At 45.8% G+C, this 22,918-nt stretch overlaps 1 protein-coding gene across 6 annotated transcripts in view; it reads right to left on the bottom strand.

Moving 5' to 3' along the window:
* Window positions 1-22,918, bottom strand: part of CCDC175 (coiled-coil domain containing 175) — a 33,762-nt gene extending 10,844 nt beyond the window's left edge. For 5 of the 6 annotated variants that reach the window (XM_088674244.1, XM_088674250.1, XM_060271220.2 and 2 more), the window contains exons 1-15: window positions 22,759-22,918; window positions 18,809-18,894; window positions 18,062-18,173; window positions 17,474-17,609; window positions 15,808-16,036; window positions 15,075-15,197; window positions 13,332-13,441; window positions 12,096-12,177; window positions 11,536-11,672; window positions 8,964-9,074; window positions 7,887-7,958; window positions 6,206-6,341; window positions 2,649-2,780; window positions 1,178-1,316; window positions 12-91 (exon numbers count right to left, since the gene is read on the bottom strand). In XM_088674244.1, the coding sequence (XP_088530370.1) occupies window positions 12-91; window positions 1,178-1,316; window positions 2,649-2,780; window positions 6,206-6,341; window positions 7,887-7,958; window positions 8,964-9,074; window positions 11,536-11,672; window positions 12,096-12,177; window positions 13,332-13,441; window positions 15,075-15,197; window positions 15,808-16,036; window positions 17,474-17,609; window positions 18,062-18,173; window positions 18,809-18,894; window positions 22,759-22,837 (1,764 nt within the window). In that variant the 5' untranslated portion in view covers window positions 22,838-22,918. The remainder of the gene's footprint in view (window positions 1-11; window positions 92-1,177; window positions 1,317-2,648; window positions 2,781-6,205; window positions 6,342-7,886; window positions 7,959-8,963; window positions 9,075-11,535; window positions 11,673-12,095; window positions 12,178-13,331; window positions 13,442-15,074; window positions 15,198-15,807; window positions 16,037-17,473; window positions 17,610-18,061; window positions 18,174-18,808; window positions 18,895-22,758) is intronic. The other variant, XM_088674256.1, reaches the window with a different exon arrangement.

Genomic DNA, 22,918 nt, shown 5'->3' with positions numbered 1-22,918 from the left:
AGAGTGATTACCTTTAGCCTGGTGAGTTTGGCAGTCTCCTTTGTTGACTTGTCTATGCACTTATTTAGTGTGAGCATTTCTTCCCGGAGTTCTAGAAGCAAAATAGGAGGAGGAAAGACTCCATTTACTTAAGCTAATATAAGCCACAACAGCAGCCAAATAGCCCAGTAGGATCTCCCTAATAGAGACCAGAGAGGCGCAGAAGCCTTTCAGTACACACAAGTTCAGACCTGCCTGCTCTGTCTTAATTCCCGTATCTGGAGAATGGCTCTAGTCCTTAACATTTTCTGCAACTGCTTATGGCAGGCATAGGCAAACTCGGCCCTCCAGATGTTTTGGGACTACAATTTCCATCATCCCTGAGCACTGGTCCTGTTAGCTATCCCAAAACATCTGGAGGGCCGAGTTTGCCTATGCCTGGCCTATGGATTTTCCTCTTCTGAGGCAGCAGGGCCCACAGGCAGTCAGGAAGGCAGGGGGTCCAGCCAGCTGTCAGGGCAAGAACCAGGATCAAGGAGGGCAGTCCATTATATTGGGAGGCAAGGAGGCAGACAATACAGATCCAGGGTTCAAAAGAAGAGGATCAAATACAAGGCCTGCAGGACCATGGACAGGTAACTGAGTGCTAGAAACGTGCTCCACCCACATGGTTTAAGTTCCTCAAAAGTAGTTGGCTCTGTTCCTAGCACTCTGACCCTTTCCCCCGATTTGCTGAAAGTTTTGAAAGTTAGCTGTTTTTACCCAAATCCATCTCAAATCTAGCCAAGGGAGTGGAGAGCTCACTGACCTCTAACTGTGCCTCAGAAGAAAAGATTTAAAACCTGGCCTACTGAACAGTCTTTTGGTGGCTAACCTGCTGGTGGATTTCTTTTAATAGATTTCTTCTTAATGGCTGTGTTTTTTTTAAGGTTGTGGGCTACATTTATAGTTGTTTGTATTGTGTTTTGATGTTATGAGCTGCTTTGATAACCCAAAGGGGTTTAAAAGCAGTAGTTGTGTCTTGACCTATGTCCCCTGACTCCTGTCTGCAGAATACAATATAATAATAAGGTTTGGGGGAAGAGGAAACCTGTGCTGCCTTGAGCTCATTATCACTCTATGATGCCATGGAATGGACAAAGTTTAGAAACAGGCAAGAGAAAAAGCTGCTATCCTATGGAAACTACTCAAGGCATACCTTCATACAAGTCCTTCCGGATGGTATATTCAGCATTTAGTTCCTCCAATTCCACTCTCAACTGCTCCGAAAGTGGGATATTAACTTTCAGTTGTTCTTCCTTTTCCGCTGTAAGTTTTGTTACATTATGATATTCGTTCTTTAGAGAAAATGAATAAACATACACAAGGAATGAACAAAGAGGCAATGGGCTTCCTAAATGGTCTGATGCATTAAACAGCTGGCCTGTCCAAAGTGTTTGCGATTCTCAAAACAGTGCAGTTAAGCCGATGGGTCTCAAACCCTCGGTGAGTTAGGGACTTTCCCTGCACGTGAAGACAGGCTGTGGCGGATGGAGCGGATGAAACCAATTGTGGGTCCAACAGTTAGGAAGGCAGTTTCTGCAAATGCTGTAGAGGGAATTGAGGGGCAAATGGAGCTCATCAGCAGGGGAAGGTAGCCCATCTAGGAGAAGGAAAGCTCTTGTGCTAAACCTTCATGGCCTTGCAAGATATCATTGGGAGAAGAAAAGGATAAGGAGTAAACCCGACACAAATCTGGAGTTGGATCCCTAAAGTGGTTGTGTGGCAACTTTTACGCCTCCTTCTGGCAACTCCTGCAGCCAAGGTGGTGCCAAATGTACTGCTTTGCTTTGCTTTGGACCTCATCAGCAAAGCCAAGAGGTGGGTTTTGTTGTCTGGCCAGCCCAGGACCTCCATACACACTGCCCAGGAATGCACAATAGGGAGGTCACTTCAGTGCTGCAAGCACAGCAGTCTGACTTCACCCCCGGAGGCACACTCCATTGTCTCTTGAGACAGACAGATGCTAACAACAGTCAAGCAATAGTGACATATTCAGATGGGTTGCTGGGCCAAACTTTACAACTGCTAGATGACCGGAGGTCATAGCTATAATATTTTGTACCAGCTTTGATTAAGGAGGGGGCTGATAGGGAAACCATTTAATACAGTATATATATATATATATATCCCATTGTGCGTGCCCTCCATGCCCAGTCAGGTATCTCCCATCATCTTGATGCACAGGCATCTTTGCTGCAGACCAGAGGTCAATATTCCTTCCTGGCCGCAGGTTTAGCACACTTCTTCTGACCCCCTCACACGTGCAGCAGTAATTTATATAGAATGGGTGGTGTTGAGGCATGCCATAGCAGAAGGGCCCTTAACCCTACCAGGGCCATGTCTTCCTACTCCTCAACAGGTCAGTATCTGGTGCCGAGTGTGGTGGAGACTCTATGGGCGACACTTGAAACCTCTAAAGTTGGGAGAATCTCTGCTATGCAGGCCCAATTGGGCCCACTAGGCCTCTGAATTTGGCTCACAAAACACACCCATGATGTCAGTCATCTGACATCATACTATGTCAGGCACAGGGATCTGTCCTCTCTGATCTCAGCACTAAATCACAGAAAGGGGACATGTTGCATACAATACGCTTATGCTACATAACAAAAAGATGGCTCTCTTGCCTCAAGCTTAGTGATTTCCGCCTCCACTTTGGCAGTATGTTTTTTGTAGTAAGCTTGCCTTTTAATCAGTTTGCTGGCGAGTTGCTTGGCCAAGTCTTGGGTCCTCAATAGTTCTGCCGAGAGTTCTTCATTCTAGTCACAGGGAATAAAAGCAAGGGCGGAGATCATTTCTGCTATTCTTGGCCCTCAAGAGACTGGGAGGCACAATTTGACCAGACTGAAACGGAACTCTGGGCTTCTGTATATTCTTGCATTTTCTGCTGGGAGCTGCCCATATGTAAGAAGTGTGTGTTTGGGGGGCAGAGGAGAGTCCCATTTAAAGAGGGAAAAGACACATGGGAGGGGAGCACCTAACTCACAGATCTGGTGCCATCACATCTAGTCTGGCTCTAAGCACGATGCGGTTTTGACTGGCAATTTCAGTCAATTTCCATGGAAGAATTGATGAGAAAGCAGGTTCTGCTCCACAGCTGGGCTGAGAGATCCTTTGGCTCCGCCCATCCCTAAGCATGCTTGCTTTCTTGAACCAATGGCTTCAGGTTACAAGAAAGGAGATTCCGACTAAACATTCAAAAAAACTTTCCGACAGTAAGAGCTGTTCAGCAGTGGAGCAGACTCCAACGAGAGGTGGTGGACTCTTCTTCCTTGGACATGGGCGTAGGCAGGGGGGGCAGGAGGGGGCAGCTGCCCCCCCTAGAAGCAAAAAATTAATGTATTTTACAGACCATAACCAGCACTTTTCCCCTCCAAAAACTGAAGTTGAAAGGGCTTTGCTTTAGCAAGAGCAGCTAAGTCTCTGCTTGCTGGGGGGGGCACAGCTGTAACAAAAACACATCAAATAAATAAAGCAAAGTGGCTACCAGTAGTTAAGCAGTTAAGACAATGGAGCATATATCCCCAGGCAAGATTCGATAGCTGACCATTTCACCCTATTGTTCTTAAGTGGGAGTTGTTAATGAGCATTCAGGAGCATTAAGAGTTCTATTGGCGATTTAATGAGGGTGCAGACTCTGAGGATTCAATTTGACTAAGGTGGCTCTGCAAGGCTAAAAGGAAGTGAATAAGAAAGGGGGGCTGTAGCTTTGACAGACACAGTGATGTTTATAAAAAGCAGTGGTGTTCCAGTCTGCCCCTCCTCCTGCATCTGTATACTGTAAATCAGGGGTGGCCACCTCCCAAGAGACTCTGATCTACTCACAGAGTTTAAAACTGGGGGTGATCTACCCCCTTTTGGGGGGTTCTGGTCAAAGCTGTTGAGTTTTTTTAAGGAAGGGAAGCCCTGTTTTTTGGGGTTTAGGTCAAACTTGTTGAGCTTCTTTTAGGAGGGAGGGAGGCCCATTTTTTGTTTAGGGCTTCAGGTCATAGTTCAACTTTTTTTAGGGAGGAGGAAAATTTTGGGTGAGCTTTTTTTAGGGGTGCCAGTGACCTACCAGTGATCTACCACAGACATCCAGTGATCTACTGGTAGATCACAATCTACCTGTTGGACGTGCCTGCTGTAAATCAAGCAGAGAGAAAGCTGCTTACAAGGCTCCTGTACATGCAGAGTTCCAGCATCACAGCGTCACCCAGAGGCACCCACAAATATGAGTTATCCCTCTCTCTATTTCTTCCTTCCTTCCCTCCCTCTTCCATCCTTAATAAAATACGGGGGGGCAGATAAGCCCCACATAGAAAGCCCATCAACATGGGGGGATGACTCTTTCAAATACGGTATTTACCAGTAATTGGGGGGGGGAGAGGCACCTAGGCCTCTAGGAGTTGGCTGCTATGCCTAGGAGTAGGACAATTCAAGAAAGCAGAATGATGCATATGCTATGGTAATATATCAATAGAATCATAGAATTGTAGTCGGAAGGGACCACAAGGGTCATCTAGTCCAACCCCCTGCAATGCAGGAATTTTTTCCTAACGTGGGGCTTGAACCATGGTTGAAATATTATGCTGATATGCAGCAACACCTCGGAGCCGTCGTGGCTGCGGCCGTGCCTCGCCTCGCCCTCCCTGCCACCCCCTCTCGCCTGCCCGACCCTCCCGTCCTCTCCAGCCAAGCAGGGTAGCCGCCAACGCTGCCAGCCCCAGAAGCACAAGGTGGCCGCTGCCGCCGCCGCCATGATGTCATCAGGCCCGCTGGCCCTGTAGCCCCGCCCACATTCCCACTTCGTGGCCCCTCCCCTCCCGTGCCTTGGCCCCGCCCCTGGACGACCATGGCTTGCCCCCCCCCCCTAGTTTTGATCCTGGCTACGCCCCTGTCCTTGGAGGTTTTTAAACAGAGGTTGGATGGCCATCTTGTCATGGATGCTTTAGCTGAGATTCCTGCATTGCAGGGGGTTGAACTAGAAGACCCTTGGGTCCCTTCCAACTCTACGATTCTATGAACTGCTTCCATTCAAGCTGCCCATTGTAAGGACAATGTAACTTAAGGACTGGTCCTTGAGTTTATTTCCCTCTTCCTGCCCTATCCCTTTTTCCTTTTGTGCTGTGCCCTAAGATTGTAAATATTTGAGCATGGTTGGTCCTGTCTTTAATCTGTGTACAGTCTAGGAAGCTGTTGAATACTGAGTCAAACCATTGGTCTGTCTAGCTCAGTAAAGTTTGCACTGATTTATGGTGGCTCTTTTGCACCATATGCCATATGTAGAAAGCATGAACATTCTACACTTATGATGTTTTGCGGCTAAGCTGAACCCGCTGACAATGTCGCTAAATTAGACTATTTGAAATGGCTTGAAATAAAGACTCCTGAGAAATACAGCACAGATATACTGCATGTTTCTGTGAGAAATCAATGCACCCCAAATGCTGAGTGACAGTGATAATTACTATTCCTGTGAAATAATGGAGGGGGGGGAGCTGATGGAGAATGTGTGTATTTAAATGTTAACCAGGGAGAGCACAAGTCTAGGAGTCTAGGTTATGAAACCCTGCTATATCCCAGGTTTCACTTTACCTGTAGAAAATGCACGTGACCCTGTGATTTGGTTTCAGGCACGTAGTGGGTATCTGACAGGAGCGGGTCAGCAATAAATCACACCAAGTGGGTGGAGTTAACTCTTCACCAGAAGGAACAAAGTATGCTCAGGAGTGCCAGGTCTCATGAACACAGCAACTCTTTTTGGTAGATCTTGCCTCTATGAGGCAGTTGTGGAGACTAAATGTCCCCACCTTCCCACAGCTGCTTAAGGCTTCTCCTCTCCTGGGTCCTTACCAAGCAATCGGAGATTCCACTGGCAAGTCTATCTTTGCTCCTCCTGCTTCATGCCTCTCCTGGTCCTGCAAAACTTGCATCAGCCTGACTCATCTCTGCCTCTTGGCCTCCCTCCTCCCCTGCTTCAGCTTCTGATCCTGGACTTCTCTCTGCCACAGACTCCTCCTGTTCACCAAGCCCTGTTACCCTTTCAGCTTCAGACACCTCCTCCTCCCAATCTCCCCTTTCCGACCACTCACTGTAGTCCCAACACCAATCCCTGGGCTCTGAGTCTTTGACCTTTGGGGGTTCCCCAGCTGGTGCCACCCACCATTCCGTCGCATCAAGCCAGTCCAAGACGGTATCATACCTGCTTTGTTATGGTATTAAGCTGCATTTTACCAGAGTCTGACTTTTCCTTTGAAGTGGCCAGTAACGCTTCCTGATCACTCACAATTTTCTCATACTTGGCCGTCATTTCAGCAAGTTGGTTCTGAAGCGTTTCTCTAGCAGGAAGAGAGCCACACATATTAACCATCACAGTGTCAAATTGAATGGTCAATTAGAACAGTGATGTTGGATTCAGTCACCTTTCTTGTACAAAGGATCTCCTGATGCTGATAATGTTTTTGGTGATGGTAACAACAACACAGCAGTTGCAAATGTTCAAAGTGCTTCTTCGTACACGGTAACTCGGAGATCAAGAGTTATTTCTTAAAATAAAGCCGCTGAAGAGACAGTTTTGAAAGGTATCTCCAACATTTCATCATTTTAAGAACAACAAGAACCACAGTCCCAGAAAAGAACAGGATATTTGGAGCAGAGAAAGCTTTCCAGAAAAAGAGAGCACTAATTTAGTCTAATTAATTTACTTGTGCTTAAATATATATACTGCCCAAAGGAGCCCAAGGAGGCAAACAACAAGAAATAATATGCAGGCTGAGAAAGATCTCTATACAGGGGATGCCAAACTCGTTGGACTAGTGGGGACATTCTGAATTTGGGGAGAGTGCTGGGGGCACCAGTCACAAAATGGCTCCTATGGGAGAGTGTGTGGCAGAAAATTATTCCTGATGTCACAATCTCCTTTCTTGTAACTTGAATCCACTGGCTTGAGTCCCACCCTCTGGAGCAGAAGAAAACAAACTTGCCCCACCTTCCATGGGGCAGTCCTTGAGATATTTGAATATGGCTATCCTATCTCCTCTCAGTCTCCTCTTTTCCAGGCTAATCATCCCCAACTCCCTCAACCATTCATCATAAATCTTGGTTTCCAAGACCACTGATCATCTTGGTTGCCCTCCTCTGCACACCACCTTCCAGCTTGTCAATATTGCTCTTAAATCGTGGTACTCAGAATAGTTTTCCAGGTGTGGTCTGACCAAGGCAGAGGTTCCCAATCTATATCCTAAGTGCTCTTGCAATTATTAAGCCTTCTGCATACCCACTGCCTTAAATCAACTGCACTTTTCCATTTCTGACCAGGATTTCCATTTGGCTAATGGAGAATTCTGTGATCCTCAATGGTTCAAATTCTGCAAGTTGCACAGGGGATTTTGCATCTTGGTGAGGGTGTGCTTGTAGGTTTGGTGGGGCTAAGGCTGATAGAGAGAAAAGGAAAACAAAGCCTGACCCAATAGGCACAGAAAATCTAGCACTTGTACCCGTGTTTACATTACACAATTCTATGAATAGGGAAAGGGTAGTTTGATATCCAGACCTAAATAACAGTGTTACTTCTGGTTACGAACTTAATTCGTTCCGGAGGTCCATTCTTAACCTGAGGCGCACTTTCGCTAATGGGGCCTCCCGCTGCCGCACAACTTCCACTCGCATCCCGGGGTAAAGTTCGCTACCAGGAGCAACTACTTCCAGGTTAGCGGAGCTCATTACCCGAAGCATTTGTAAGGAGGATGGTACATAACCAGAGGTTCCACTGTAACAGCATTTATTTGGCAGCATCAAAGGAATGGCAGGTGTATGTTTATGAATCTGACACAAACATCCTGCAAGCCTTTAGTGCAATATTTTACTTTCAGATAATATTTTACCTTCTCTCGGCTTCTTTGTTTAATAGTACCTCTAAACTTCCTAACTCTCTGTCATAGCCGATCTGTGAGGATCTGAAACGAGAAGTGTGATACTGAATAATCAATTTTTCTATGATCTCCTCCCAAAGCAGAGTTCTGAGGAGCATTCTCCAGCTACTACCACCAAGCTGTGGTAGTGACCCTAGACAGTCAAAATCTTGGGGGTAATCTAGTGGGATAACATTGAACTAAGGAGGCTTGGTTGTAATTTTCTTCGAAGACTAAAACAATATTATTTTGATCCATTGTCGCGGGGCCCGTAAGAGGTGTGGGGCCCATAGGCCGGTGCCTACTCTGCAGTAATCTGGGATGTAGATCAGGCCACACCCCCATTTAGTCCAGCATCCCATTCTCACGGTGGCCAACCACAGAGGCCTAGTGTGGGCGGGGCTGGGGGGCATTGCCCTGGGCACATTTTTTTAGGGGGCACCTGGTTGTGCCCCCATGGCAGGTTCTTCCTCTAGTCCGAAGCTGCAGGGAGAGAAGCTGGGCCCAGGCTGAGCCTTTGGGGCTGAGGTAGCGGCAGCATCTCCTCCTCCTCAAGACCAGCGAAGGGATGTCCGAGCGTGTCCCACCCCTGGGCGCCTCTCCTCCGCTGGACTCTGGCTCCAAGGAGGTTCCTTGCACAACAACCCAGCACCGCCCTGCTGGAGCTCCACTCCTGAGTCAGGCCTGAACTGGGGGCAGGCGAGGATGAGAGTCAGTGGCAGCATCTCTGTATCTCTCCTCTGCTGGGCTCTGGCTTGCAAGTAAGTTCGTTGCTCGGCAGCCCAGCACCACTAGGCTGCCCACTCCACCGGGAGCGCCTCGCTTACCCCGCCCCGGGCGCCAGCAGCTGACGCTACGCCACTGGCCAACCAGATGCCTCTGGCAAGCCCACAAGCGAGACCTGAATGAGATGGCGCTCCCAGAGCTTGCAATTCCAAGCAACCGTTATTCGGAGGCATGCTGCCTCCCGCAATGGATGTGAAGCATTTCTATCAGGGCCAGCAGCCACTGATGGTCTATGAACCGGTAAGCACTCAGAATGGAACTTACTCATAAATGTTCTGCAGGCGTTCCGTCTCATCTTCTATGTCTCTCAACTCCACTAAGCGCTTTGCCACGAGGTCAAGCTTTTCGGTGAGCTTGTTGGACAACTTCTCAAATCTATCAAGGGAAGGGCAAGCGAAGAGCCGGTTACACATTTGACCATGTGCAATTTATTTATTTCTCTTTATTAAAAGATTACTTTAAGAAAATATTATGGTTGCAAGGGTATTCAATTGCAACCATCTGCAATGCAGGAAACCTTTGCCCAAAATGGGGCTCATACTCTACCAACCGAGCTACCCTAGCTCATAATAATAACCATAATAATATATACTCAGGAGACAGAATCAAGAGTACCAGTAGTTTGTTTACATAAGGATGATAACAAAGGAAGGCCTGAACCGCCCTGAGACCTCTGGGTATAGGGCAGTAAAGGTAAAGGTAAAGGGACCCCTGACCATTAGGTCCAGTCGTGACCGACTCTGGGGTTGTGCGCTCATCTCGCATTATTGGCCGAGGGAGCTGGCGTATAGCTTCCAGGTCATGTGGCCAGCATGACAAAGCTGCTTCTGGCAAACCAGAGCAGCACATGGAAATGCCGTTTACCTTCCCGCTGTAGCGGTTCCTATTTATCTACTTGCATTTTGATGTGCTTTCAAACTGCTAGGTTGGCAGGAGCTGGGACCAAGCAACGGGAGCTCACCCCGTCACAGGGATTCGAACCACCGACCTTCTGATCAGCAAGCCCTAGGCTCAGTGGTTTAACCACAGCGCCACCTGGGCAGTAAATAAATTCTAATAATAATAACAATGCTTTCCCCCCAAACACCACTTTTAACCTAGGGTGAAATTACAGCACCAGACATGCCACAGGATCCCAATTACATTGGTGTCCAATTACTTCAAAGAGCATTTCTGCCTAATTCACACGGGATGTTCTGAAATGCACTTCCCCGTTCCCTTATGGGACTGCAGAGAAGAGGCCAGAAGCAGCCACAAATTCCAGACATGGGTGAGCAACTTTCTTCCAGCTCAAGGGATACACTGACTCACAGGTAACAGTCTAGGGTCTGCATGCTGGTGGCAAACAGGGATGGAGGCAGAAGTGAATGGCGTGACAATATGACTTTTAAATAGTAGGCCACATTCAAGGCATGCAAAGGTCAGAGGTTTTTCTAACATATGCCTCTCTCCGCTCAGGCAAGCAGGAGGCATGATCTCAGTTCAGGGACATATTGCAGCCAGGCAAAATCACACAACAGGCCTGGGGCAGAGAACTGACTGGAGAGCGTTATGGAAGCTGCACTGAAAGGCCTGAGGGCCCCAAGTATGAGGCGCCACGCCCCTAATTTAGTAGGATCAACCTATTACATATGGTGGTGATGTAATTACTAGATTAGTGGCTGCGAGTGGCCGCTGAGACCATATAACACCAATCCTAAAGGATCTACATTGGCTTTCAGTACATTTCCAAACACAATTCAGAGTGTCGGTGGCTGACTTTAAAGCCTTAAACGGCCTAGGCCCTATATAGCTGAAGGAGCATCTCCACCCACATCATCCAGCCCGGGCACTAGAGTCCAGCTTCAAGGGTTTTCTGGTGGTTCCCTCACTGCGAGAAGTGAAGTTACAGGGAACCAGGCAGAGGGCCTTCTCGGTAGTGGCACCCGCTCTGTGGAACGCCCTCCCATCAGAGGTCAAGGAAATAAACAACTATCAGATTTTTAGAAGACATCTGAAGGCAGCCCTATATAGCCTTGGTGCTTTCTTGTGTTTTTAATATTCTGTTGGGAGCCGCCCAGAGTGACTGGGGCAACCCAGTCAGATGAGCAGCATTTAAGTAATAAAATTTATTATTATTAGTAGTAGTGTAGTAGTAGTACTTCCGTTCCTGCTTCAGGGGTTTATTGTTGTGGTGGCACGATGTTTCTGTTTTCTATGACAACCCCTGGGCTAGCAACCATCAGCACTGGGGAATGGGTAGTTTGAAACTGGCCAGCATTCTGCTTCATTTAACAAATCTCCTGCAGACCCGTTCATTTACAAGCAGCCCACCCTGAAAGCTTTATTTGATTTCAGTGGGTTGTATTCAACTAGCCCCACTGAAATTAGTGGCGACGACTAGCTTCAGTGGGTGAGGTGCTTTACAGAGTACAAGAGAGTATGTCCCTGCTCCAAAATTTGATATGGGGAGAACCAGAAGAACTGGAGAGAAATGGAGGCAGGGGTAAATACAGAAGCAATATACAGTTGTTTCAATTTCACGTGCTTAGGCTTAGTTACATACTCATTAACAGTAGGGCATGGGAACTAGGAGGACATCTCTGCCCAATTCACACAAGACATCCCTATAGCGACTTACAAACTGTAATAAAGGACCACTTTTGAATTTTTAACATCCTCTGCCCTTGCATTTGATTAACACATTCTTAAGTGAAGTGTAATTCAATGTACTATGGAGAGTTTTCTTCTCCACAGAAGAAATCTCATTCAAAGAGCTGGGTTCCTTATCATGGAGCACTACAATAGAACCTTGTACTTCTAGTAGCATTCAACAAGTCACAAAAAGTCACCGTACTGTTCTGCAAGCTGGTCTCTTTGAGCACAGGCCTGATCTTCCTCTTCAGATAAAATATTAAACTGTGTGCTGAGAGCATCGTTTTCGTTTTTTAGATTTTTATAGGTTCGCTTAATCGTTGCCAGCTTCTCTTCAGCCTAGAAACAAATTGCAGTGCTGGTTAATTTTACTCAACAAAACCATTGTCGAAAGGTTATACTTTCAGAGGACCACAGAATGTAAGAATAGACCTCATCGGGTCTGGTTCTCAATGTGGCCAATCTATTATTTAACTGAATGAAATAATGGGACTGACAGCTATTCCTGGGAGTTAGGAGAAATCCCTTGGCAAACAGGGACCTGCATGGCAATTCTCTATTTTTTACACCACTGCAGCTGCTTCAAGGGTGGAACAAAATCTGGACTTAATCCTGCCCCAGCACAGTTAGAGCCTTTTTTTAAAGGGAACTGTGCACATGAAGAGTGACCACTGTTAGACTGGGGCCAATAGTCCCTGCTTTATAATACTTCTCGAGTCAGAAGAACAGCTTGTCAAAGGATACATATCCTTGTCTTCATACCTCCTCTAGCTGTCGTCGCAGCGCTTCTGCTTCCTCATCAAAGTCTGTACCCGTTTTGGCTGCCTCATGTGTAAGATCAGACCTGAAGAAGAACGTAGAAAAATTAAGGCAAGCTATTTCTGTGCAAAGGAAGGAACTGCCATCCATTGGATGTTGCATGCTGTCATTTTAAGAGCACTGCAGTATCAGAATTATCAGCAATACATAAAAATGAGAGTCAGGTATTGGCCTTGCAGCTGGAAGGCTAACAAATCAATCATACTCGCTGGATCATCACCTTGTCGTGGTGAGTGGGCTTGCACATTCCTATGACCCTTCTGAGCGAAGCCGACAACTGGGGAACGCTGGCCTGTGGACGCTCCAATTGGAGAACAGCCTTGACCAAAGGTGCCATGGGCTTTGAAGACACTCGAACTCAAGAAGAAAGGGAGAAATGTGCTAAGAGGAAGGCACGTTTGGCAAACCCTCACCGTGATCAACTTCCACCGGGAAACTTATGTCGCCACTGTGAGAGGATGTGTGGATCCAGAATTGGCCTCCACAGTCACTTATGGACTCACTGTTAAGACTGTGTTCATGGAAGGCAATCTTACTTGGCTACGAGTGATCGAAGAAGAAGAAGAAGAAGAAGAAGAAGAAGAAGAAGAAGAAGAAGAAGAAGAAGAAGAAGAAAGCAATCCTATACAGTATCTGCTTACTCACTAGAAATAAGTCCTTTTGTGTTTAATGGAGTATATGCCCAAGTAAGCATGCCCAGGGCTGCTGCCTAACCTTCCCCCCGCTTCCCTGTGCAGCATGGTACTTTGTCTCCCCACCCTGCACCCCACTTTAATGTGGATGATTATTATTGTTGTTGTTATTCAACCCCACCCACTTGCACAAAAGAGGTGCTGGAGCTCATCAGCAGAGTGCAGGCTCAGCTTGAAGATTCAGCCTCTGGGATTTCCCATTAAAAAGGAGCAGGCAACAGGTCATGAGAAAGGCCTTTCTCCATCTGAATTCCTGGGCAGCCGTCACTAGTCAAAGCAGAAAGCGCTGACCAGGATGCATGTATAGTCTGATCCGGTATAATAAGGCAGCTTCTGTTGTGCCTTGAAACCTATGGATTGGGAAAATAATATATGCAGCATATCTTGTTTCATACCAGACCAATTGTTTGGCCTTTTAAAATAAATAGAAAAAGTTTACATTAAAAAAACCATATAAAAATGTAAGAAAGCAGCCCTTGTTGCTCACTTTTTTTTGATGAGATCCTCCTTCTCTGCCTTTTTTGCTTCATATACTTTAATTAGTTGTCTGATGTACTTGAAAATGTCTGTCAGCTCATCCCTCTGAGAACTATGGAGCTACCAAATGCAAAAGCAAAATTCAGAACTGCTAACACTCCTATTAAAGCATTGTGTCATTGCATTAAGAGCGATGTGCTTCTCTTCAGGCATTAACAGCCTGATTATTTAGATTTGTATTTGGAATTATGGTTGCAATCCAAACAAGCTCGGGGTGGTTTTAGCATTAAAACCAGGCTTGGCACACTGGTCCTAGAATCATATAGAATCATATTAACTGTAGAGATGGAAGGGAGCCTGAGGGACATCTAGTCCAACCCTCTGCAATGCGGGAATCTCAACTAAAGCATCCATGACAGATGGCCACCCAACCTCTGCTTTAAAACCTCCAAGGAAGGAGAGTGTACCACTTTCAGAGGGAGACCGTTCTACTGTCAAACTGTTCTTGCCATCAGAAAGTTCTTCCTGATCAGGCAAATATTCTAAATTGACTGCCCAACCTTTTCGTTGCTGGCATCTCTCTGTGTCAAGAGACAATGAAGTGTGCCTCTAGGGGTGAAGTCAAACCACTGCATTAGCAGTGAACTTCGCAGGGGGCAAGCCTGGGCAGTATGTATGGAGGTCCTGAGCTGCCCAGACGAGACCCACCCCTCCCCTTCACAGCCTCACTGATGTGGTCCAAAGGAAAGCAGAGCAATAGGTCTGGCACCAGCTTGGCTACAAGAGTTGCCAGAAGGAGGACTACAAAGGGCCACCCAACCATCGTAGGGACTCCACTCTGGATTCGTGAAGGGTTTACTGACTCCTTAGCCTTTCCTTTGCTGAAAGATGTTCCATAAGGCAGCAGAGGCTTAAGATCAGAGTTTTCCTTCTCCTAAATGGGCTCTCTTCCCAGGTTGACAAGCTCCACCTGCCCCTCACTTCCCTCTACAGCACATGTGGAAACCACCTTCTTGACTGCTGGACCCACTATTGGTCTCGTCCGCTCAACCCGCTGGAGCCTGTCTTTCAATGCAGGGAAGTCCCTAACTCACCGAAGGTTTGAGACCCATTGACTAGTACCCTCACCTGGTTTAGCCAACCAAAAGCACTGTCGCATGCTGACAGCTTCTAGGAGCCACAGGTGAGAGCTAAGTGCAGGGTGAGGACCAAAGGTGGGCAAACTACCCCAGAAGGAGCACGACCTGTCCCCCACCAGAGGTACTACCCCTCCCCTAACACCCACCTCCTCACAGCTCGATTACACAACTTCCGAGTACACTGTGTTCAAGCACAGATTGGGTGGCCACCTGAGATCCTGGCCACTGCACACAGCCCTTTAAATATCAGAGCTCTCCCTGCCCATCCCTTTGCAGCACTGTGATCCACCATCTGTAGTCCTGCTTGCCGCAGCAAGTGAAGCAGATTCCGAACAACAGGGAGGGACTGAGCAGGGAAACCTGTGGCTGCTCTGCCTATCACCTTAAGACAAGACGTTGGCAATCCAATGCCAAAGCCCACAACGAAATTAGGAGCTCGGTTCCCAATTTACTAGGATACAAATCCACCAAGCAATGCTCCTGTGTGCAACCCCAATTCATTCTACGCTGCACAAAAATCAAGCGCCCATTGGATCCTGTCTGTCCTCCATTCTGTCAAGGAATTAAATTATGCTTCTTTTACCAAATATCCCATTACCCAAATACATCATTACCTTCTGAAGCTCAACAATTTCCTTCTGCATATCTCTCCATACGTTATACAATGCTATATATTCTTCCTTCTTCTGTGCACCTTCAGCCCTCTTGGCCGCAAGCCTACTTCTGATTTCTTCAATCTACAGTCAGAACAATTTTAATTTAAGCAGAGCAGCTCTCCATGTATTGTTTAGGGGTGTCTTTCTTTCTAACTGTGTCCACCTATTTGGGGAAGGGGGAGATGCCTCTTTCGTATTCTAAATAAAAGCAGACCAGCTTGCTGTTGATTTGTTAACATTCAGGGGTGTTATATCATATGTTGTTGTTTTTAAAAATAGGTGCAGAATTGTTCATTGCCATGAGGTAATGGCTACTAGGAAACTTGTTTTTAAAAGCTGGATAAATTTACTAAGGTTAAACATTAACTTAAATGGTTAATGTTTGACCGCCAACCAGGGCAATTTGTTTCTTTATCATTGAGACAGTAGGTAGGGAGATAGGCCAGCTTTTATGGCATGGGGGCATCAAAGCTACATAATGACCTAACAAAAAGAATCATCCTTAAATTGTAAGGTGCTTTCCACGTGTGAGGTCACATAAACTGTCCAGGCATTGCCTGTTTAAGGTAACCCAGGTACCTGTTTGATTCTGTGGACAGCTGCGCCAATACTGGACCAGACAGCCCAATGGTCTGATACTGGCCGAGCAAGGCAGCGCCTCTATATGGGACTGCAATTCCAGAAAACATACCTGTGCATATAGCCACTCTTTCTTTGCTTTAAACTCACAGGCCTCTTGAGCCATTATTTGCTTCAGCTCTTGGATGGCACTCTCTCGCCTGCCAATTTCTTCCTGCTCATATTTTTTCAAATTGTGAAGCTCATTTATCTCAATGTTGACTAAATGTTTTGCTTCCATCTTCTCGTTCAACAGTTCAACAGCTTCTTCCTGCTCAGCCGCCAACTCCTTTTCCTCCTCGCTGTTAAAAAGAATGGCATGGGATATGTTGAGACATCAAGCTTGCTTCATGGTGACAGAGAACAGCAGAAACGTACTATTAACTGCCATCACCTTATTGCAACTTTATCTTATGCTATGCAGCCCAGAAAAGGGCAAGAGTCTTATTGATTGATTGATTGAGGATAGGGCAGGGATACAAGGAGCTGTATCCAATGCAGTATACATGCAATTATGCTTAAGCAAGGAGAATGTGCCACTTCCTTCTTTCCCACTGTAGTCCCCTAAGACAGTGTTTCTCAACCTTTTTTGGGCCACGGCACACTTGTTCCGTGAAAAAAATCACAAGGCACACCACCATTAAAAAAGTTAAAAAATTTAACTCTGTGCCGCCCTATATTATAATTATGACTGTAAGAAACACTTGCCAAATATTGCTTTCCGGCGGGGCAGTTTTGTTTATTGGCGGCCGCCAGGCTCGTTTGCACTGAGCTTTGGGAAAGAGGAGAAATATTGCTTTCCGGCGGGTAAGTGTTGACTATTGGCGGCCGCCAGGCACGTGACAATGCAAATCGCCCTTCTCGTTGCCGCACGTCGCGGCACACCAGCCAGCGTCTCGCAGCACACTAGTGTGCCGCGGAACAGCGGTTGAGAAACGCTGCCCTAAGATGCCTCCCCTGAGGGTTAGGAACATCAGGAAAGGCAGGCCCTGGGAAACATGATGGATCTCTGCGCAAGCAGCTGCCACCTGATTCCCCTCACTTCTCTCCTACCAGTGAAATCTCACCCCAGGCTTTTCCTGGGGGGGCCCTTGACCCCCAGGAGTGGCTTTGCAAAGGACACAAGGTGTTGCAGTGGGAAGGGGGAATTGTGTGAGCATCGTTGGACACAAGCCAATGGGCTGTAGGCAATGTAGCAATAAAGTGAATGTTCCGTTCACACTTAAAAAAAATAAAAAATTCTATACCACCATTCATCTGAGGATCACAGGCTGGTTTGCAATATAAAAACATAAAAGCAAAGTAACAACCAAAACAATACCCAACTGCAAGGATTCTCCTTGAGCAATGGAACGTTCTCACCCAGCCACACCCAGCGTTCACCCTAAAACTGTTCTAGAGGTTTTCCCAACCCTCTGGAGCAGATTTGGGAACAGCACAAGGTACATGCGGGGGGGGGGGGGAATCCCATTTCTCTAGTGCTAATCCTTGCACAAGCACAACTATTTAGTTGCACACTGCCCAATGTGTATAAATAAGAGAGTAGCAGTTTTAGGTTAAACATTAAGATAGAGCTTATTATTAGCAGTTTTGTGATGGACCAACATTATCTAGTCATGTTCTAGAATCTCCTTTCTTGGGGGCTTTCAAGACACCTAGCAGGGATGATTTCAGCACAGGACAATTTGGGCTGGACAATTTCCCAAGGCTATGATTTTGGTTGAACAAATCATGCCTACCACAGTTGAGCGTTTTGGTCTTTAGAGACAGCCTGCTTTGAATATGCCGATTCTATTGCATTGGAGATTTCGTTTATGGACGTCTCAGCCTCATTTATCTTGATAAAACGATAGCGATGAGCAGCAGCCACGAGTTCTGGAACAAGAAATGTAAGACAGGGTTACAAATATGCACGCACAAGAGCGCGCGCACACACACATCATTAAAACTCCCTGTGTGATGTTTCTGTCTGGCTTCCCGACTTTGTGTAGCTGCTCTGACACTCATCCCATGGGAGCAACATCAGTTTTTTCTTTAAAGTATTATTATTGTCATGTCCCTGCTCCCTTGAGAAAAGCAATATCCCATCTTCTGTGGTCCAAAGTTTAAATTCTGCCACTAAATTAAACTACCTAAGTACAATCAATCATGCTTTAAATGAATGGTTATACACGCTACAACTACATTATATCTGCTGCTACAGTACATGCTATTAGCTGCCCAGAGTGGCTGGGGAAACCCAGCCAGATGGGCGGGGTATAAACAATAAATAAATAAATAAATAAATAAATAAATAAATAAATAATAATACCATAACTCTAAAATACCTTCAAACTCCTTCATTACAAGCTCTGGGAACCCTTTGATTTGGACACGGAGATTGCTGTTTTTGATGGTCTCCTCTTCCCACAGTTCAAGAGTATGTTTCCTCTCCTCTTCCTAGAAATGGATACATGGTCGAAAAATGAAATTCAGCATGATACACCTGCTCTAATTTAAATACCACTCCAGTTGTATTTGAGAGCAGATATACAGAAACCAGGATCTCTAGCTCTGGAAAGCACATTCACCATGGTACTGTCCTGCATGCAATATTATATTTAGGACTGAGCTCAGGTGGGGTGGGGGTGGGTGGGGATTCTGCCAGTTGGATTATGCAGAAGGGGCTGGTGCAGACTGCTGCTTCCAGGTCATGTGGCCAGCATGACTAAGCCGCTTCTAGCAAAACCAGAGCAGCACACGGAAACGCCATATACCTTCCTGCTAGAGCAGTACCTATTTATCTACTTGCACTTTGACGTGCTTTCGAACTGCCAGGAGCTGGGACCGAGCAACAGGAGCTCACCCCGTCGCGGGGATTCGAACCACAACCTTCCGATCAGCAAGCCCTAGGCTCTGTGGTTTAACCCACAGCGCCACCCGCATTCCTAGGCAGCTGACTGCACCCCAAATAACCAGCTGTAAATCCAATGCAACTCATTTGATCAGGTCCAAGTTTGGTAATCAGAGAAATGCACACAGTTCCCTATTTTTTATGTGTCCCAAAGCTTTGCTCGTTTACGTTCTGACATTACCAGTTTCTTGATGGACTTAATAGCATCTTCAAAGTGCTGCACAGTTTCCTTGTTGAACACAAGCCCTTCATTATGAAGCTGTTTTTCTAAAGAAAATTTGGGGAGACAAACAAATCTTAAATCTTCATAATATGCTGCAGCTTTCAGATTTACTTATTATTATATCCCACCCTTCATCTCTTTCACGATCCCAGAGTAGACAACAAAACATTACTAAATTGAAAAGAACAATTTGCAAATTTACAGTAAACCCAATATAATACAGCAGCCAGCAATATTATTCAAAGCCTACTTGTCAATATCCAGCAGCAAATGCCAAAACCATCCCCAGCATTACAACAGCGGCTCCATCCAGCAAAATATCGCCCATCAATCTCCACTAAAAGTCTAGGAGAATTAAAATGTTTTCAATTGGCTTTTAAAGAAGGCCAGCGATGAAACCAATTGTATTTCAGAACCCTACCGGCCTGGCTTGCATGTCCCACTAATCCGAACTTTGTCATAGTGTAAATGTGTGTGTGTGTGTTGGCACCCAGAAAGGAGCTCACAGTTGCTTTACTTCTGCCTTTCCATTTTGCTGGCACACTGAGCTAAGCTAAGTTTTGGCTACAACAGTGGCAAGAGTCTTGTTAGCACAAAGATGGAAGAATGAGGAAATTCCAACGAAAGAACAATGGCAAGAAAAATTGATGAGTTATGCGGAGTTGGCAAAGTTGACATATAAACTACGTGAGAAGGACAACTGTGACTTCAAAGAATGGGAACTTTTTACAAACTATTTAAAAAGACAACAAAAGGATCTGGACTCCTTGGCAGGTTTTGAATAAACATCCACAATTTATTAGTAGAACGTATGATAGATAAGGCAATGCTATGTACAATTTTAAAACATGCAGAAAACAATATGCACGAACAAATCAGAGAGGGGAGCTGAGGGAAGTCCTTAGAGGGTGGGAGAGGGAGGAATGGAAGGGGGGAAAGGGGGGAATTGTAATTGGCTATGTTGTTGGTAATTTGTATTGTTTAAAAAATTCATTTCTTCAATAATTTTTTTTTAAAAAAACAAACCAACTCTTCCATTCCTCCTATAACAGACCTCTAATCTGGATTTGGTATGCTCCGGATGTGAGATTTGTGTACCCAAAGATGTTTTTGTACAGCTGGCATTACTCTTACTTACTGTACTTTGGAGCAATAATGACATGGTTTAGCAACAAGATTGTGGTAGTTCTTGCAATAGCATTATTATTAATAATAGCATAGTTATTAATAGCATACTTATTCCAAGGGGGGATAATTAGTCCTTAAGGTTTTTAATTATGTTTTTAATACAAATTTGGATTCTCAAAGTTTTCAGCGCTTGTTGTTTTAATATTATTGTTAATAAGCACAGGGGACATCAGGACACATCAAAAATATTCATTTGCTTGTGATTTTGAATAATTCTGAGGTCAACTGAGCATTTTCCTGTCACTTTCCTTATTGCAAAGAGGTCCAGTTTTGGAAGGAAGTGGGCTCCAAGCAGACCTCCAAACCAACTTTAGCGATGCAACTTAAATTCATTGCTATGTGTCTGAGGCAAGCTTTACCTACTACGGAAGTAAAAAATGCGGAAGATTTAGGGCGGTTCCAAATGGTTTCTGTTTTCAGATGGGAGATTCAACCACATTCCAGCAAATTCAGGTTGGGCAATTAAAGCCGATTTGGAGATCTGGCTCATCAAACCTGCTCCCCCAAAGTGAAAAGGGAACTTCGTTTATGGAACTTCGTCTAATCTCCCCACTTGCAAACAAATTCAAAAAAACGCTCAATAAAAACACGTCAGCTTCATCTAACCTTCCTGCAATGAAGGCTCAATAAGCAGGACGTGGGAAAGCGCCTTCGATTTAACTTTCTGCATCAAGAGTGCTCTTATAAACACAACAGCAAGCAGGGCTAATAAGGGCGAAAAGGACAATAAAAAAGGGGGCTAAGCTTCTGTATTTTGTCTTACACCACAAAGCACAGAGAGGTTGGGTGGCCATCTGTCAGGGGTGCTTTTGTTGAGATTCCTACGTTGCAGGGGGGGTCAGACTAGAAGACTTTCAGGATCCCTTCCAACTTGTATGATTTATGTGGAAATTGTTCAATCATGGGCTGCCCTATGTCTGGAATTTCCCAGACATAGTTGGGATTTGGCACTCGGAGACCCTCCAGGTGGGAAATTGAAGAATTGCCTGCAAAAATCGGGACATATGGCAACCCATGTAGATTTTGGCAAATTTTTGTATCCTGATTTTCACTCTTTGAACGTGGCAACCCTATTATGACAGGGTACTTCTCAATGCGCATTGGGCTGGACTAGATGACCCTGGGGGGTCCCTGCCAATTCTACACTCCTATTATTCTACTTATGGTTTATGACTACTTCTACTTCTCAATTTGTATTGTATTATTTTATGTACGTATTGTGGCTTGCCGTTGTTTTATTGATTATAGTTTAGAAATAATTTATTGTAACTGTTGAGTAGATTTCTGCTTAACTTTTATATGTTGGTATTATTTTATACTATTCTGATAATTGTTGAATGTTACTCTTTGATGCAGGTTGCTTATTTTAAAGTTTTGTTTATTATCACATTTTTGTGTTGTATTAGATTGCTATGCCTGTTGTCTTTGTCCATGGAGTTTTCTTGGCAGGGATACTGGAGTGGCTTGCCAGTTCCTTCTCCAGGTGGATCACGTTTAGTCAAAACTCTCCACTATGACCTGTCCATCTTGGGTAGCCCTGCATGGCATAGCTCATAGCTTCTCTGAGTTATTCTTGGGAGAAAAGCAATGACAAACCTAGACAGCATCTTAAAAAGCAGAGACATCACCTTGCCTACAAAGGTCCGTATAGTTAAAGCTATGGTTTTCCCAGTAGTGATGTATGGAAGTGAGAGCTGGACCATAAAGAAGGCTGATCGCCGAAGAATTGATGCTTTTGAATTATGGTGCTGGAGGAGACTCTTGAGCAGGCTTCCCCTGCTCAAGAGCTAGGGATCGTGGGAGTTGTAGGCCAAAACATCTGGAGGACCGCAGTTTGGGGATGCCTGCTCTTGAGAGTCCCATGGACTGCTAGAAGATCAAACCTATCCATTCTGAAGGAAATCAGCCCTGAGTGCTCCCTGGAAGGACAGATCGTGAAGCTGAGGCTCCAATACTTTGGCCACCTCATGAGAAGAGAAGAATCCTTGGAAAAGACCCTGATGTTGGGAAAGATGGAGGGCACAAGGAGAAGGGGACGACAGAGGACGAGATGGTTGGACAGTGTTCTCGAAGCTACGAACATGACTTTGACCAAACTGCGGGAGGCAGTGCAAGACAGGAGTGCCTGGCGTGCTATGGTCCATGGGGTCACGAAGAGTCGGATACGACTAAACGACTAAACGACAACAAAGATTGCTATAAGATGTACAGTACTCTTTTCTTTTCTTTTGTTTCTTCAGCTTGTAAACCGCCTTGAGTATTGTAACATAGAAAGACGGTATACAAATTAAAAATGATGATGATGATCATGATGATGATGATGACTACTTCTGTGATGTTTGATTAATAATAATAATAATAATAATAATAATAATAATAATATTTGAGCATGGCTCTAACGATGGGAAGGCGGTGTGCAGATTAAATGATGGCGAGATCTAAATTTAAGAAAGAAAGAAAGAAAGACAGACAGACAGAAGGTGGGCTGGAGGGGGTGGGGAAGAATAATGTCTCCCCACTCCAGCTCAGAAAGCAGCACCAGTTGTGCGCCTTCACCAACCCACGAGGGAAAACACCCCGCGCCGAAACAAAAAAAGCCAAAATTGGGGTTTCCCCTCATTCTTCTCCCTCCCCCGCCCCGCCCCCCCAAAAAAACTGATCCCTGTGAACCCCCAGGAAGGAAAGTGCTCCCGCGGGGCGGAGGAGGGAAAGCAGCTCACCCACGCTGCCCAAGTGGCCCAGAGCCGTCGCCGCCGCCGTGGACTCGAGTCGGTTGGGGGCCGGAGGCCGGGGATCCATCGCGTCGGAAAGCGAGGCTAGGCCGCGCGGTTGCCACGGCAACGGGGCGAGAGGCCTGCCTAGTGCGCGGGCCGGGATCCT

This window comes from Zootoca vivipara, chromosome 1, assembly GCF_965207765.1.
Source record: "Zootoca vivipara chromosome 1, rZooViv2.hap1.1, whole genome shotgun sequence".
Taxonomy (NCBI): domain Eukaryota; kingdom Metazoa; phylum Chordata; class Lepidosauria; order Squamata; family Lacertidae; genus Zootoca; species Zootoca vivipara.
This window is presented reverse-complemented; position numbering and strand designations above follow the sequence as displayed.